Source organism: Budorcas taxicolor, chromosome X, assembly GCF_023091745.1.
Source record: "Budorcas taxicolor isolate Tak-1 chromosome X, Takin1.1, whole genome shotgun sequence".
Taxonomy (NCBI): domain Eukaryota; kingdom Metazoa; phylum Chordata; class Mammalia; order Artiodactyla; family Bovidae; genus Budorcas; species Budorcas taxicolor.
In genome coordinates, this window is record NC_068935.1 from 73,906,404 (window position 1) to 73,923,677 (window position 17,274).

At 38.1% G+C, this 17,274-nt stretch overlaps 1 protein-coding gene across 1 annotated transcript in view; it reads right to left on the minus strand.

Moving 5' to 3' along the window:
• Positions 1-17,274, minus strand: part of ATP7A (ATPase copper transporting alpha) — a 74,755-nt gene that overhangs the window by 27,479 nt on the left and 30,002 nt on the right. Inside the window, exons 5-8 of the mRNA XM_052662806.1 lie at positions 16,032-16,195; positions 2,656-2,817; positions 753-829; positions 330-555 (exon numbers count right to left, since the gene is read on the minus strand). Of these exons, the coding sequence (XP_052518766.1) occupies positions 330-555; positions 753-829; positions 2,656-2,817; positions 16,032-16,195 (629 nt within the window). The remainder of the gene's footprint in view (positions 1-329; positions 556-752; positions 830-2,655; positions 2,818-16,031; positions 16,196-17,274) is intronic.

Consider the following 17,274-nt stretch of genomic DNA (forward strand, 5'->3'; position numbering starts at 1 on the left):
AAAATATAAAGAAATAAAATAATGTATTTTATTATTATAATAACTGTAAATATGAAGTTGTACAGAGTGGCAGATATGAATGCCAAATTCATATCTAAATACGAATTAAACTCTTATTATTTGCTCTGTCATTAAACAATATCCTTTAGGGATTAAAATGAAATTCATTATCTACTTTAATCCTCAGTTTAAAATTATTTTTGTAAAGCATCCAGCATAAAATGATCATACTTCTGACCAGTATTTGTCATACAATTGAAAATAGCCTCACCTACTAGTTTTGACTAGTTTTCATTATTAACAAATATACTTGCTAACATTTCACTTGCCTGTACAGGAACACACAATAAAAAAGATAGCAAATTCATAATGGACAATCCTGGCAGGATCTGGCGCTCCAGGAACATAGAAGAATGAATACTGATCATTTCTTCTTGGCTCATGTTCTGATTATGGTGAAGACTTGCAAGATGGTGGTCCATAACCATCATATATATCATCAGTCCCATTACAGGTATGCAGAAAAACAGGCTCACAAGAAAGGCCCGTCGCCATCTAATACAGAAAAGAAAGATCATTTGAGTAAACATCTAATGGTTAAAGATTCTGTGTACCATAGCAAAATATAACTTGTGACCAATTCCCACCCAGTGTAAGGATGCTATTGAAAAAATAACTGACATGCTAACAGTATGTTAAATTTGTAACATAAATCAAAATCTGATTTTTATTGACACTCCAAAAGTACTTACTGTCTTATTTCTCGTTTATGGTCTAGGTGGCTTGCTGATCGGTCCTTCTTGACCAAAGAAGCTTCAAAACCCAAGCTCTAAGGAAATTCATGAGAAAACAATTATTTCTCTGAATGTATAAACATTATGTAAAGAAATTTTAAGCTGTGGTATTGTCATTAAGAATAATTCAAGTGCAAATCACTATGGGGAATATAAAGATGAAGATGTGCTTCCTTCTCTTGCATGCTCAGTTATGTCTGACTGTTTTGACGCCTCAGACTATAGCCACCAGGCTCTTCTGTCCATGGAATTCTCCAGGCCAGAGTACTGGAGTGAGTTGCCATTTCCTTCTCCATTTCTTCTCTTAATTATCTTTGTTTCTAGTCTTTCATCAAAGAAATAAATGTTTCCTCAATTCTAGTTAATATCTATCCTACTATTTCCAAATTATTGATTTAATTCAAGCGTAGTTGTCCTCAGTAGAGGTTCTTCTATCAAGAAGTAAACTAAAGCCTCTAATAAGTAATTTTGGGAAAAAAAGCAGAAATCTATGGCTTGGTCAAGCTGACAAACTGTATGATGATCTAATAACGACAGAACTCAGCAGTAAAATCATAAATCTTACACTTGGATAAGCATCTACTAGTACTGATGTATACTGTAGAAAGTGAAAGTGAAGTTGCTCAGTCGTCACCGACTCTTTGTGACTTCACGGACTATAGCCTACCAGGCTTCTCTGTTCGTGGACTTTTCCAGGCAAGAATACTGGAGTGGGTTGCCATTTAATCAGTTTATTTTTACTTTTAGTTTTGACATCTATCTATCCATCCATACATCCCCGAGAGCACAGAAAACTGAATGATAGGCCATAAAAGTTAGCACCATGCTAAACATATTATTCAAGGCTTTGCATATGTAGTCTTTACTCTTGTTCTAGCAGGAATAAATAACAAGAATGAATCTTTTCCTCAATAAAATAAAGTACTGAAAGAAAATTATATCTACATAAGTTTCATATGAACATAGACAGTAAAATACACTATATTTTCAGCTGCTAGGGAAAATGCTGCCTTCTTATATTTTTTGACAGTGTAGCACAGAGAAAAGAGCAAGCATGAACACTGGAGTCAGGAAGATTAGGCTCAAATCCCTGGCATGACACTTACTAGCTTATGTGACTTTGGGGAAGTAACTTAACATCTCATAACCTGAGTTTCCTCACCTACAAAATGAAGACGACAGTACTGTTGTGAGAATTAAATCAAGAGCTGAAGCTTTGCAATTTGCGTAACTGGCACATAGAAGATACTCGAAAATGCTAGTTTCACAAATATGTTAATGGTACTACTGTCTACATTAACAGGATCTTATCTAAATGATTAATATGCTTTTTAGGTCATTAGAACAACAATGCTACACCACATTGAAACAATACATGCTAAACTTCACATGTACTACCATTTACAAGTTACTGAAGAATACATGATGAATTTGTCACAGTGAAAAAGGTTTGGTCTTTTATATTTCTTACTTTAACTAAGGTATTAGTTAAAGCTTTGACCTAACAAACAATATAGCATCTAGCAGGATGTTTCACTTTTGTAATGATTAATATGAATTTTACTCAAAAGAAATTATCCTTTACTTATATTTTCTAAACATTTTAAATGACCTGAGGTTCTACTTCAAGTCCCATCCTGATTAATACTATCAATGTGCCTTTAGCTAATTCCTCCTGACAAAGTCCAAAAAATAAAAAATAAAATGGTAACACATGCTTATTAAATTATGAGACAATTATTACCTATAAGCAAAGGAATCAGATTTTTTTCATCATTTCTTTCTGATGTAAACCAGAAGTGATCTGAGGGAGTGCTGACTGGATAGGTAAGAACATGGAAATGTAAAGTCTTGAACTTACTTCAATTGTATGAATGATATCTCTTGGACCAATAATTTCTGGATCATATTTAATATGTGCTTTGTTGGTTGCCAGGGCCACAGAGCAGTAGAAGATCCCTCTGTGTTTTGTGAGGGTAGACTCTATTTTATGGACACAGGAGGCACATGTCATTCCTCTCACCTGTTAAAGACAAAGGCTTTGTTATTCAGAAATGCACTTATTTCTCTCCATTAAACGTGTTATTACTTTAAACTGAAAGAAATCCTATAACACGGTATTAACACAAAAAATCTTATCTGCACTATTAATATGCTTTAGATACGACCATTAGATCACTGTTTTTATATCACATTGAACAAAGATATGGTCCCAGCTACAAAAGTTAAGGGCTCCCCAGGTGGCGCTAGTGGTAAAAGAACCTGGCTGCCAATGCAGAAGACAAAAAGATGCAGGTTTCATCCCTGGGCTGAGAAGATCCCCTGGAAAAGGAAATGGCACCTCACTCCAGTATTCTTGCCTGGAGAATCCCATGGACAGAGGAACCGGGTGGGCTACAGTCCATGCGGTCACAGAGAGTCAGACATAGCTGAAATGACTTAGCTAGCAACAGGTTAAACAGAAGAGGATCTCATTAAAAGTCTCCCTCTTCCTGTTACACTCACTGATAGAGGATTTGACAATTATCACTGTTTCTTGTATTCAGTGCCTCTAAATTTTTCTCACCCTGCTCAGTTCAGCTCAATTCAGTGACTCATTCATAACCAACTCTTTGAGACCCCATGGACTGCAGCACGCCAGGTTTCCCTGTCCATCACCATTTCTGGGAGCTTATTCAAACTCATGTCCATCGAGTTGGTGATGCCATCGAACCATCTCATCCTCTATCATCCCCTTCTCCTCCTGCCTTCAATCTTTCCCAGCATCAGGGTATCTTCAAATGAGTCAGTTCTTCCCATCAAGTAGCCAAAGAACTGGAGTTTCAGCTTCAGCATCACTCCTTTCAATGAATATTCAGAACTAATTTCCTTTGGATGGACTGGTTGGATCTCCCTGCAATCCAAGGGACTCTCAAGAGTCTTTACCAACACCACAGTTCAAAAGCATCACTTCTTTGGCGCTCAGCTTTCTCTATAGTCCAACTCTCACATCCACACATGACTATTGGAAAAACCATAGCTTTGACTAGACAGACCTTTGTTGGCAAATGTCTCTACTTTTTAATATGCTGTCTAGGTTGGTCATAGCTTTTCTTCCAAGGAGCAAGTGTCTTTTAATTTCATGGGTGCAGTCACTATCTGCAGTGATTTTGGAGCCCCCTAAAATAATGTCTCTCACTATTTTCATTGTTTCCCCATCTATTTGTCCTGAAGTGATGGGACCAGATGTAATGACCTTAGTTTTCTGAATGTTGAGTTCTAAACCAACTTTTTCACTCCACTCTTTCACTTTCATCAAGAAGCTCTTTAGTTCTTCTTCGCTTTCTGCCATAAGGGTGGTATGATCTGCATATCTGAGGTTACTGATATTTCCCCCAGCAATCTTGATTCCAGCTTATGCTTCATCCAGCCCAGCATTTCTCATGATGTACTCTGCATATAAGGTAAATAAGCAGGGTGACAATATACAGCCTTGACGTACTCCTTTTCCTATTTGGAACCAGTCTGTTGTTCCATGTCCAGTTCTAACTGTTGCTTCCTGACCCGCATACAGATTTTTCAAGAGGCAGGTCAGGTGGTCTGGTACTCCCATCTCTTTAAGAATTTTCCACAGTTTGTTGTGATCCACAAAGTCAAAGGCTCTAGTGTAGTCAATGAAGCAGATGTTTTTCTGTAATTCTCTTGGTTTTTCAATGATCCAACTAATGTTGGCAATTTGATCTCTGGTTGCTCTGTGTGTTCTAAATCCAGCTTGAACATCTGGAAGTTCAGGGTTCACATACTATCTCACATACTGAGAATTTTGAGCATTACTTTGCTAACATGTGAGATGAGTGCAATTGTGCAGCAGCTTGAACATTCTTTGGCATTGCCTTTCTCTGGGATTGGAATGAAAACTGACCTTTTCCAGTCCTGTGGCCACTGCTGAGTTTTCCAAATTTGCTGGCACGTTGAGTGCAGCACTTGCACAGCATTGTATTTCAGGATTTGAAAGAGCTCAACTGGAATTCCATCACCTCTACTAGCTTTGTTCATAGTGATGCTTTCTAAGGCCTACTTGACGTCACATTCCAGGATGTCTGGCTCTAGGTGAGTGATCACACCATCATGAATATCTGGGTCGTAAAGATCTTTTTTGTACAGTTCTTCTGTGTATTCTCGCCACCTCTTCTTAATATCTTCTGCTTCTGTTAGGTCTATACCATTTCTATCCTTTATTGTGCCCTACTTTGCATGAAATTTTCCCTTGGTATCTCTGATTTTCTTGAAGAGATCTCTAGTCTTTCCAGTTCTATTGGTTTCCTCTATTTCTTTGCATTCATTACTGAGGAAGGCTTTCTTCTCTCTCCCTTCTCTTCTTTGGAACTCTGCATTCAAATGGATATATCTTTTCTTTTCTCCTTTGCCTTTCACTTCTCTTCTTTTCACAGCTATTTGTAAGGCCTCCTCAGACAGCCATTTTTCCTTTTTGCATTTCTTTTTCTTGGAGATGGTCTTGATCCCTGTCTCCTCTACAATGTTACAAACCTCCGTCCATAGTTCTTCAGGCACTCTATCTATCAGATCTAATTCCTTGAATCTGTTTGTCACTTCCACTGTAAGGGATTTGATTTAGGTCATACCTGAATGGTCTAGTGGTTTTCCCTACTTTCTTCAATTTAAATCTGAATTTGGCAATAAGGAGATCATGATTTGAGCCACAGTCTGCTCCCAGTCTTGTTTTCGGTGACTGAATAGAGCTTCTCCATCTTTGGCTGCAAAGAATATAATCAATCTGATTTTGGTATTGACCATCTGGTGATGCCCATGTGCAGAGTCTTCTCTTGTGTTGTTGGAAGATGGTGCTTGCTATGACCAGTGTGTTTTCTTGGCAAAACTCTATTAGCCTTTGCCCTGCTGCATTTTATACTTAAAAGCCAAATTTGCCTGCTACTCCAAGGTATCTCTTGACTTCCTACTTTTGCATTCCAGTCCCCTCTAATGAAAAGGAGACATCTGTTTTTGGTGTTAGTTCTACAAAGTCTTGTAGCTCATGACAGAACTGTTCAACTTCAGCTTCTTCAGCATTAGTGGTTGGGGCATAGACTTGGATTACTGTGATATTGAATGGTTTGCCTTAGAAATGAACAGAGTTCATTCTATCGTTTTTGAGATTGCATCCAAGTACTGCATTTCCCTGGTGGCACAGAGGGTAAAGTGTCTGCCTGCGATGCAGGAGACCCGGATTCAATCCCTGGGTCAGGAAGATCCCCTGGAGAAGGAAATGGCAACCCACTCCAGTATTCTTGCCTGCAGAATCCCAGGGACAGAGGAGCCTGGCAGGTTACAGTACATGGGGTCACAAAAAGTTGGACACGACTGAGCGACTTCACTTTCTTTTCTTTCACTGCATTTCAGACTCTTTTGTTGACTATGAGGGCTACTCCATTTCTTCTAAGGGATTCTTGCCCACAATAGTAGATATAATTGCCATCTGAGTTATATTAACCCATTTCAGTCCATTTTAGCTCGCTGATTCCTAAAATGTCGATGTTCACTCTTGCCATCTCCTGTTTGACCACTTCCAATTTACCTCGATTCATGGACCTTACATTTCAGGTTCCTATGCAGTATTGGTCTTTACAACTTGGAATTTACTTCCATCACCAGTCACAATCACAACAGGGTGTTATTTTTGCTTTGGCTCTGTCTCTTCATTCTTTCTGGAGTTATTTCTCCACTGTTCTCCAGTAGCATACTGGGCACCTACTGGCCTGGGAAATTCATCTTTCTATTTCCTATCATTTTGCCTTTTCATACTGTTAATGGGGTTCTCAAGGCAACAATACTGAAGTGGTTTGCCATTTCCTTCTCCAGTGGACCACCCTGCTAAAGCATATGTATGTATGTAGGTATGTATATACATATATATGTATGTATGTTCATATATATCTTTTAGTATTACTTCTAGTGAAGGTTAGTAAATGACAAACGTGTTCTACCTTTCTCCAAAAATGTATTTTGTCCTATGTCTTGACTAAAGTTATAAATTCTACAGTGGAAGGGCAGGACTTCTGGAATGACTGTGCAAGGAGTTCAGCAAATCCTTGCCGCAAATGGCAATGATTAAACTGCAAAGTTTAATCACTGGACAAAAGTTTCAAAACCCAACCACTGAAATGTTATGAGAAGTAACCAAAAGGATTATATAACAACTTACAAAGTATTTATTCAAGAATATCCACTAAAAGAACATCATCAATAGCAGAGGAAGGATTTCTGAAAATTCTCCCCTCCCTAAAAGAAATGAGAAAATCTGCAAAAGTTGTCAGTACCAACTATTTCAGAAAAGTTAGAAAGTTGGTGGGAATGAAAATTGCTGCAGCCACTATGGAAAACAGGATGGATCTTCCTCAAAAACTAAAAGTACAACTACCATATGATCCAGCAATTCCACTTTTGGGTACAAATCCAAAGAAAGCAAAAACACTAGTTCACAAAGATACAAGTATCTCAATGTTTATAGCAGCATTATTTACAATAGCAAAGATATCAAAGCAACCTAAGTTCCATCAATAGACGAATGGATGAAGAAGATGTTGTATGTATGTATATGTATATATACATATATATATACATATACATACACACACACACACACACACACACACACACAGGGGAATACCACCCAACCACAAAAAGAATGACAATTTGCCATTTGCAACAGCATGAATGGAGTTGGAGGATATCATGCTTATCAAAATAAGTCATACAGAGAAAGATGAATACTCTATCTTATCATGTATATGTGGAATCTAAAAAATAAAACAAATGAATATAATGAACAGGAACAGAATCATAGAGAACAAATTAGTGGTTATCAATAGGGAGAAAGTAGGGAAGAGGGACAATATAGGGGTAGGGATTAAAAGGAACAAACTACTATGTACAAAATAAGCTATAAGGATATATTGTACACCACAGGATATAGAGCCAATATTTTACAATAACATTAAACAGAATATAATCTATAAGAATTCTGAATCACTATTCTGTATACCTGAAACTAATATAATATTGTAACTCAACTACACCTCAATTTTAAAAAACTGATTAAAAAAGAAGTGGAAATTAAAAGCTTACAGCAATGCAGGAAGCATTTATTCAAGACAATCAGATAAATTCCAGTAAAATAGTAAGCTATGTGGCATTACAATTTGCTGTATTCCCATCCCCTCTCTCCAGCTCGGTGGTAGCTATGAAGACCAACAGGCCACAATCCTGGTGAAAAACAGCATCAGTTGAGCCACCAGAGAGGAAAAAAAAGGACTGGCATGTCTTCAAAGTCTCATTCCCATAGAACTGCCATTATTTGACCTGTCTCATGGTTCTCTGAAACATTCCACTTGCAAAGCTGTCTGTCTATCCCCGACAATCTCAGTGCATACAAAAAGCCTTTTCCCCAGGAGAATTTGTCAAAACAATTAGGGGAAATTATTTAACCTTATGGCTGCCTGAGCCAATGGATAACAGCTGGGGAAAACAACAGACTAACAAAAGACCCTAAAAGGGAAAAAGCTGGGAAGGAAGATGTCCATAAGAGTTCTAGCACATTCCTAGGAATCTAGAAGACCATGCACATGCATAGGGCTATGCACATGTTCAGGGCTGTGTGTATCTTCAGAAAAGAACTGAAAGAGCCCTAAGTTCTCACCTCAGGCTGAGCTTTAGGCTCTGTAGAAGCAGGAATTGAAGTTTAAGGCAAAACTGACAACTGCTTGGCTGAGTGTTCAAGGCATGCCTCAACATTTACAAAGAGCTCTTTAGCAAAGACTTGGACCCTTTCTTTTCTTTTTTAAAAAAAATTATTTATTTTTTAATTGAAGGTAATTGCTTTACAGAATTTTGTTGATTTCTGTCAAACCTCAACATGAATCAGCCATAGGTATACATATATACCTATATGTCTGCTCCCTCTTGAACCTCCATCCCATCTCCCTCCCCATCCCACCCCTCTAGGTTGATAAAGAGCCCCGGTTTGAGTCCCCTGAGACATACAGCAAATTCCCATTGGCTATCTATTTTACATACAGTACAGTCAACAAAAACAAGACCAGGAGCTGACTGTGGCTCAGATCATGAACTCCTTATTACCAAATTCAGACTTACATTGAAGAAAGTAGGGAAAACCGCTAGACCTTTCAGGTATGACCTAAATCAAATCCCTTATGATTATACAGTGGAAGTGAGAAATAGATTTAAGGGACTAGATCTGATAGATAGACTGCCTGATGAACTATGGAATGAGGTTTGTGACACTGTACAGGAGACAGGGATCAAGACCATCCCCATGGAAAAGAAATGCAAAAAAGCAAAATGGCTGTCTGGGGAGGCCTTACAAATAGCTGTGAAAAGAAGAGAGGCAAAAGCAAAGAGAAAAGGAAAGATATAAGCATTTGAATGCAGAGTTCCAAAGAATAGCAAGGAGAGATAAGAAAGCCTTCTTCAGCAATCAATGCAAAGAAATAGAGGAAAAGAACAGAATGGGAAAGACTAGAGATCTCTTCAAGAAAATGAGAGATACCAAGGGAAAATTTCATGCAAAGATGGGCTCAATATAGGACAGAAATGGTTTGGACCTAACAGAAGCAGAAGATATTAAGAAGAGCTGGCAAGAATACACGGAAGAACTGTACAAAAAAGATCTTCATGACCCAGATAATCATGATGATGTGATCACTCATCTAGAGCCAGACATCCTGGAATGTGAAGTCAAGTGGGCCTTAGAAAGCATCACTGTGAACAAAGCTAGTGGAGGTGATGGAATTCTAGTTGAGCTGTTTCAAATCCTGAAAGATGATGCTGTGAAAGTGCTGCACTCAATATGCCAGTAAATTTGGAAAACTCAGCAGTGGCCACAGGACCAGAGAAGGTCAGATTTCATTCCAATCCCAAAGAAAGGCAATGCCAAAGAATGCTCAAACTACCACACAATTGCACTCATCTCACATGCTAGTAAAGTAATGCTCAAAATTCTCCAAGCCGGGCTTCAGCAATATGTGAACCGTGAACTCCCTGACGTTCCAGCTGGTTTTAGAAAAGGCAGAGGAACCAGAGATCAAATTGCCAACATCCACTGGATCATGGAAAAAGCAAGAGAGTTCCAGAAAAACATTTATTTCTGCTTTCTTGACTATGCCAAAGCCTTTGACTGTGTGGATCCCAATAAACTGTGGAAAATTCTGAAAGAAATTGGAATAACAGATCACCTAACCTGCCTCTTGAGAAATCTGTATGCAGGTCAGGAAGCAACAGTTAGAACTGGATGTTCCAAATAGGAAAAGGAGTACATCAAGGCCGTATATTGTCACCCTGCTTATTTAACTTATATACAGAGTACATCATGAGAAACACTGGACTGGAAGAAACACAAGCTGGAATCAAGACTGCTGGGAGAAATATCAATAACCTCAGATATGCAGATGACATCACCCTTATGGCAGAAAGTGAAGAGGAACTAAAAAGCCTCTTGATGAAAGTGAAAGAGGAGAGCGAAAAAGTCGGCTTAAAGCTCAACCTTCAGAAAACGCAGATCATGGCATCCGGTCCCATCACTCCATGGGAAATAGAGGGGGAAACAGTGGAAACACTGTCAGACTTTATTTTTGGGGCTCCAAAATCACTGCAGATAGTGACTGCAGCCATGAAATTAAAAGACGCTTACTCCTTGGAAGAAAAGTTATGACGAACCTAGATAGCACATCCAAAAGCAGAGACATTACTTTGCCGACTAAGGTCCGTCTAGTCAAGGCTATGGTTTTTCCTGTGGTCATGTATGGATGTGAGAGTTGGACTGTGAAGAAAGCTGAGCGCTGAAGAATTGATGCTTTTGAACTGTGGTGTTGGAGAAGACTCTTGAGAGTCCCTTGGACTGCAAGGAGATCCAACCAGTCCATTCTGAAGGAGATCAACCCTGGGATTTCTTTGGAAGGAATGATGCTGAAGCTGAAACTCCAGTACTTTGGCCACCTCATGAGAAGAGTTGACTCATTGGAAAAGACTCTGATGCTGGGAGGGATTGGGGGCAGGAGGAGAAGGGGACGACCGAGGATGAGACGGCTGGATGGCATCACTGACTAAATGGACGTGAGTCTGAATCAACTCCAGGAGTTGGTGATGAACAGGGAGGCCTGGCATGTTGTGATTCATGGTGTCGCAAAGAGTCGGACACAACTGAGTGACTGAACTGAACTGAACTGAACTGAATGTAAGTTTCCATGTTACTCTCTCCATACGTCTCACCCTCTCTCCTCCCCTCTCCGCATGTCCATAAGTCTGTTCTGTGTGTCTGTTTCTCCATTGCTGCCCTGAAATCAATTCTTCGGTACCATCTTTCTAGATTCCATATGTATGCATTCAGTTCAGTTCAGTCGCTCAGTTGTGTCCGACTCTTTGCGACCCCATGAATCGCAGTACGCCAGGCCTCCCTGTCCATCACCAACTCCCGGAGTTCACTCAGACTCGCGTCCATCAAGTCAGTGACGCCATCTAGCCATCTCATCCTCAGTCGTCCCCTTCTCCTCCTGCCCCCAATCCCTCCAGCATCAGAGTCTTTTCCAATGAGTCAACTCTTCGCATGAGGTGGCCAAAGTACTGGAGCTTTAGCTTTAGCATCATTCCTTCCAAAGAAATCCCAGGGTTGATCTCCTTCAGAATGGACTGGTTGGATCTCCTTGCAGTCCAAGGGACTCTCAAGAGTCTTCTCCAAAAAAAAAAAAAGAGTCTTCTCCAACACCAGTTCAAAAGCATCAATTCTTCAGTGCTCAGCCTTCTTCACAGTCCAACTCTCACATCCATACATGACCACAGGAAAAATCATAGCCTTGACTAGACGGACCTTAGTCGGCAAAGTAATGTCTTTACTTTTGAATATGCTATCTAGGTTGGTAATAACTTTTCTTCCAAGGAGTAAGCGTCTTTTAATTTCATGGCTGTAGTCACCATCTGCAGTGATTTTGGAGCCCAAAAAATAAAGTCTGACACTGTTTCCACTGTTTCCCCATCTATTTCCCATGGAGTGATGGGACCGGATGCCATGACCTTCGTTTTCTGAATGTTGAGCTTTAAGCCAACTTCTTCACTCTCCTCTTTCACTTTCATCAAGAGGCTTTTTAGCTCCTCTTCACTTTCTGCCATAAGGGTGGTGTCATCTCCATATCCGTGGTTATTGATATTTCTCCCTGCAATCTTGATTCCAGCTTGTGTTTCTTCCAGTCCAGCGATGCATTAGTATATGCTATTTATCTTTCTGACTATTTCACTCCGTATAATAGGCTCTAGGTTCATTCACCTCATTAGAACTGACTTAAATACATTACTTTTTATGGCTGAATAATATTCCATTGTGTATATGTGCCATAGTTCTTTATCCATTCATCTGTCAATGGACATCTAGGTTGCTTCCATGTTCTAGTTATTGTAAACAGTGCTGCAACAAACATTGGGGTACAAGTGGTTTTTCAATTTTGGTTTCCTCAGGGTATATGCCTAGGAATGGGATTGCTGCATCATATGGTGGTTTTATTCCTAAGGGCTGGGATACTTATTGGTTCCATATATTTAAGGAAATCACTGTGGAATTGTTAGCTGACTACTGAGCTAACCAAACAGAGACTTCAGTGGACACACAGAACAAAGAACATTGACTTTATATAATCAGCTCAGAAATCACTAAAAAAAAACCAATCACAATGACAAATAACAACAAACAACAAGCCATAAGGCTAACAGCCAATCTTTCAACAGAAACTCTGCAGGCCAGAAAGGAGTGGCAGGATATACTTAAAGTGATGAAAGGAAAAAAACCTACAGTCAAGATTACTCTACCCAGCAAGAATCTCATTCAGATTCGAAGGAGAAATCAAAAGCTCTATAGACAAGCAAAACCTAAGAGAATTCAGCAGCACCAATCCAGCTCTTCAACAAATGCTAAAGGCCTTTCTCTAGACAGGAAACACAGAAAAGGCCTATAAAATCAAATCCAAAACAATAAAATAAATATTAACAGGATCATATTTATCAATAATCACCTTGACATAAATGGGTTAAATGCTCCAACCAAAAGACAAAGACTGGCCAAATGTATACAAAAACAACATCCCTATATATACTGTTTACCAGAGCCTCACCTCAAACCTAGGGACACATACAGACTGAAAGTGATGGGCTGAAAAAAGCTATTTCTTGCAGACAGAGATCAAAAGAAAGTGGGAGTAGCAATAGTTATATCAGATAAAATAGGCTTTAAAATAAAGACCATCATAATAGACAAAGAAGTTAAGTGAACAAGACAAAGTCACTCAGTCGTGTCTGACTCTTTGCAACACCATGGACCATATAGTTCATGGAATTCTCTAGGCCAGAATACTGGAGTGGGTAGCCTTTCCCTTCTCCAGGGGATCTTCCCAACCGAGGGATCGAACCCAGGTCTCTTGCATTGCAGGTATATTCTTTACCAGTTAAGCCCACAAGGAAAGCCCAAGAATACTGGAGTGGGTAGCCAATCCCTTCTCCAGTGGATCTTCCTGACCCAAGAATCAACCCAGGGTCTCGTGCATTGCAGGTGGATTCTTTACCAACTTAGCTATCAGGGAAGCCCTAAGGACACTACATAATAATCAAGGGATCAGTCCAAGAGGATATAAAAATTATTAATACATATGCACCCAACATAGGAGTACCTCAACACACAAGGCAAATCCTAACTACTGTTAAAGGGGAAACTGACAGTAACACAACAATCATGGGGGACTTTAATACCCAACTCGCACCAATGGACAGGTCATGCAGACCAAAAATTAATAAGGAAACAAAAGTTTTAAATGATACCTTGGACCAGTTGGACCTAATTGATATTGACAGGGCATTTCACCCCCAACAATGGATTTCACCTTTTCTCAGGTGCACATGAAACACTCTCCAGGATAGACCATGTCCTGGGCCACAAACCAAGCCTTGGTAAATTTTTAAAAAACTGAAGTCATTTCAAGCACCTTTTCTGATCACAATGCTGTAAGATTAAAAATCAACTACAGGGAAAATCTATAAAAAACACAAACATATGGAGGCTAAACAACACACTTCTGAACAACCAACAGATCACTGAAGAAATCAAAAAGGAAATTAAAATATGCCTAGAAACAAATGACAATGAAAACATGACAACCCCAAACCTATGGGATTCAGTACAAGTGGTGCTAAGAGGGAAGTTCATAGCAGTACAAACCTACCTCAAGAAACAAGACAGACATCAAATACACAACCTAACCTAACATCCAAAGCAACTAGAAAAAGATGAACAAAAACCCGCCAAAGTTAGAAGGAAAGAAGTCATAAAAATCAGAGCAGAAATAAATGAAAAAGAAATGAAGAAGACTATAGCAAAGATCAATAAAACTAAAAGCTGGTTCTTTGAGAAGATAAACAAAATAGATAAACCATTAGCAAGATTCATCAAGAAAAAAAAGGGAGAAGACTCAAATCAGTAAAATTAGAAATGAAAAAGGAGATGTTACAACAGACAACACAGAAATACAAAAGATCATGAGAGACTACTATGAGCAACTATATGCCAATAAAATGGAGAATTTCAAAGGAATGGACAAATTCTTAGGAAAGTACAACCTTCCAAAACTGAACCAGGAAGAAATGGAAAATTTGAACAGACCAATCACAAGCACAGAAATTGAAACTATAATGAAAATCTTCCAACAAACAAACGCCTAGGACCAGATGGCTTCACAGGTGAATTCTACCAAAAGTTTACAGAAGAGCTAACACCTATCCTACTCAAAGTCTTCCAGGAAACTGCAGAGGAAGGCAAACTCCCAAACTCATTCTATGAGGCCACCATCACCTTAATACCATAACAAGACAAAGATGCCACAAAAAAAGAAAACTACAGGCCAATATCACTGATGAACATAGATGCAGAAATCCTCAACAAAATTCTAGCAAACAGAATCCAATAACATTAAAAAGACCATACATCATAATCAGGTGGGCTTTATTCCAGGAATGCAAGGATTATTCAATATATGAAAATCAATCAATGTGATATACCATATAAACAAATTAAAAGATAAAAACCATATGATTGTTTCAATAGATGCAGAGAAAGTCTTTGACAAAATTCAACAGCCATTTATGATAAAAACTCTCCAGAAAGTAGGCACAGAAGGAACATACCTCAACATAATAAAAGCCATATACAACAAACTCATAGCAAACATTATCCTCAGTGGTGAAAAACTGAAAGCATTTCCTCTAAAATCAGGAACAAGACAAGGGTGCCTACTCTTAACATTACTTGCCTTTTGACTTTGGTTATGGTTTTCTCTCCAAACATGAAATTTTTATGTACCTGAATTTATCAATCTTGTCTTTTATGCATTTTGTATGACACTTAAAAAGACTCTTCCTACTCTAATATTATTTTTTAAACGTTAAATTAGGTGTTATCATTGGGAAAAACTAGGTAGTGGTTACAAGGAAATCCTCTGTACTATTTTTGCAACTTCTTTGTGATTTTAAAATTATTTCCACAATGGACTGATGGACTAATGTATGATAAAACAAATAGAGTAAAACATTAATTGTAGAATACATGCAGTGTGTTTGAGAGTGTTCAACTGCACAATTCTTTTGACTTTTCCAATGTCTGAAATTTTTATAATAAAACATTGAAAAAAAAACTCTAAATATGTCTTCTAGTAATTCATGGTTCCATTTTTTACATTCAAATTTTTGTCTGAGCTGGAACTTTGGCACAAGGTTAAATTTTTTGTTTTAATTATTTAAGTTATACAAATAAAATATTTTCTGGGTTGGCAAAAATGTCATTTTAAACCAATATAACGTATACCTAGCTTTATGACTTTATTTATAAAATTGAAGTCTTTAATGCATCTAGAATTTATTCTTTTATATGCTACTAGGTAGGAATTATACTATATTTTTAAGGTTAATTTTCATTTATTCATTCAAACCCAATTCCTGTTTATTGGTTCTTAATAGAGATGATGATTATCTTTTACATTCTGCACTTGAAGGTTACCATTGTCAATATCTTTCCAGTTTCCTTCATTTTCATTTTATGTTTTACTTTCCCAACATTTTAATTATTTTTGGATCTCTTTTCTGATTTCTTGCCAAGTTTTTCCTGGAAATTCTATTAACCACACAAACCTTCTTACTTACAACAAGTTCCAAAACACCATCTCCTTCATCAGCATTTTCTATCACAATGGCTCCAAATCCAAGCTCTCGGATTAACTCGGCTATCACTGGGGGTTGTATGAGAGCAGGGTTATACCTCACTTCTGCCTTGCCAGCCATCAGAGCCACAAGTACAGAATATATTCCTAGGAATATTGATAAGAAAAACAAGTCAGATAACATTTCTCATAAAAAGAGTAGTCTTTTAAAAAAATATTTATTTATTTGACTGTGCCAGGTCTTAATGCAGCATGTGGGATCTAATTCCCTCACTGGGAATTGAACCCAGGTCACCTAAATTTACAGCATTGAGTGTTAGCCACTGGCCCATTAGGGAAGTTCCCAAGAATAATTTTATAGTAGTTTTCTTTTCATTTAACTATGAAAGGGTTAAGTGAATCTGGAAAATTTTATTTCTTCACTTTTATACAATCTTGAACCCAAATAAAAATTTTTAAAACTTGTCCTCATTTTTAAAAACTTTTTATTATGGAAAATTTCAAATACACACACACACACTCAAGACAGAACAACATAATAAACTCAATGTACCCATCTGTCAGCTTCAATAACTATCAATAATACTGGGCTGCTCAAGTTTCATATATATTCCTACCCACTCATCCCTACCCTCTACCCTGATTATTCTGAAGCAAATCCCAAATATCATATAATATGTAAAATTTTAAATATGTATCTCTTAAAGATAAGACTCTTTTTCTTGGACTTCCCTGGTGGTCCAGTGGTTAAGAATCCACTTGCCAATGCAGAGGACATGGGTTCAATCCCTGATCCACGAGGATCCCACATGCTACAGGGCAACTAAGCCCATGTACCACAACTACTGAGCCTGTGAGCCACACTATTGAAGCCTGTGTCCCTAGAGCTCGTGCTTCACAACAAGAGAGGCCACCACAATGAGAAGCCCTCGCACTGCAACTAGAGAAGCCCCGTTCACCACAACTAGAGAAAGCCCACACACAGCAAAAATTGAAAACCCAGCACAGCCAAAATAAATAAATAAATAACCCTTTAAAAAAGACTCTTTTCTTAAAAAAAAAAAAATACCATTATCAAACCTAAAATAATTCTTTAATATCATCAAACATCCAGGCAATATTCACATTTCCACAACTGTCTTAGAACTGTTTAACACTGTTTGAATTGCAATCCAAATATAAAGTATTTTTAGGAAATGAATATAAAGTATTTTTAGAAACCTGTA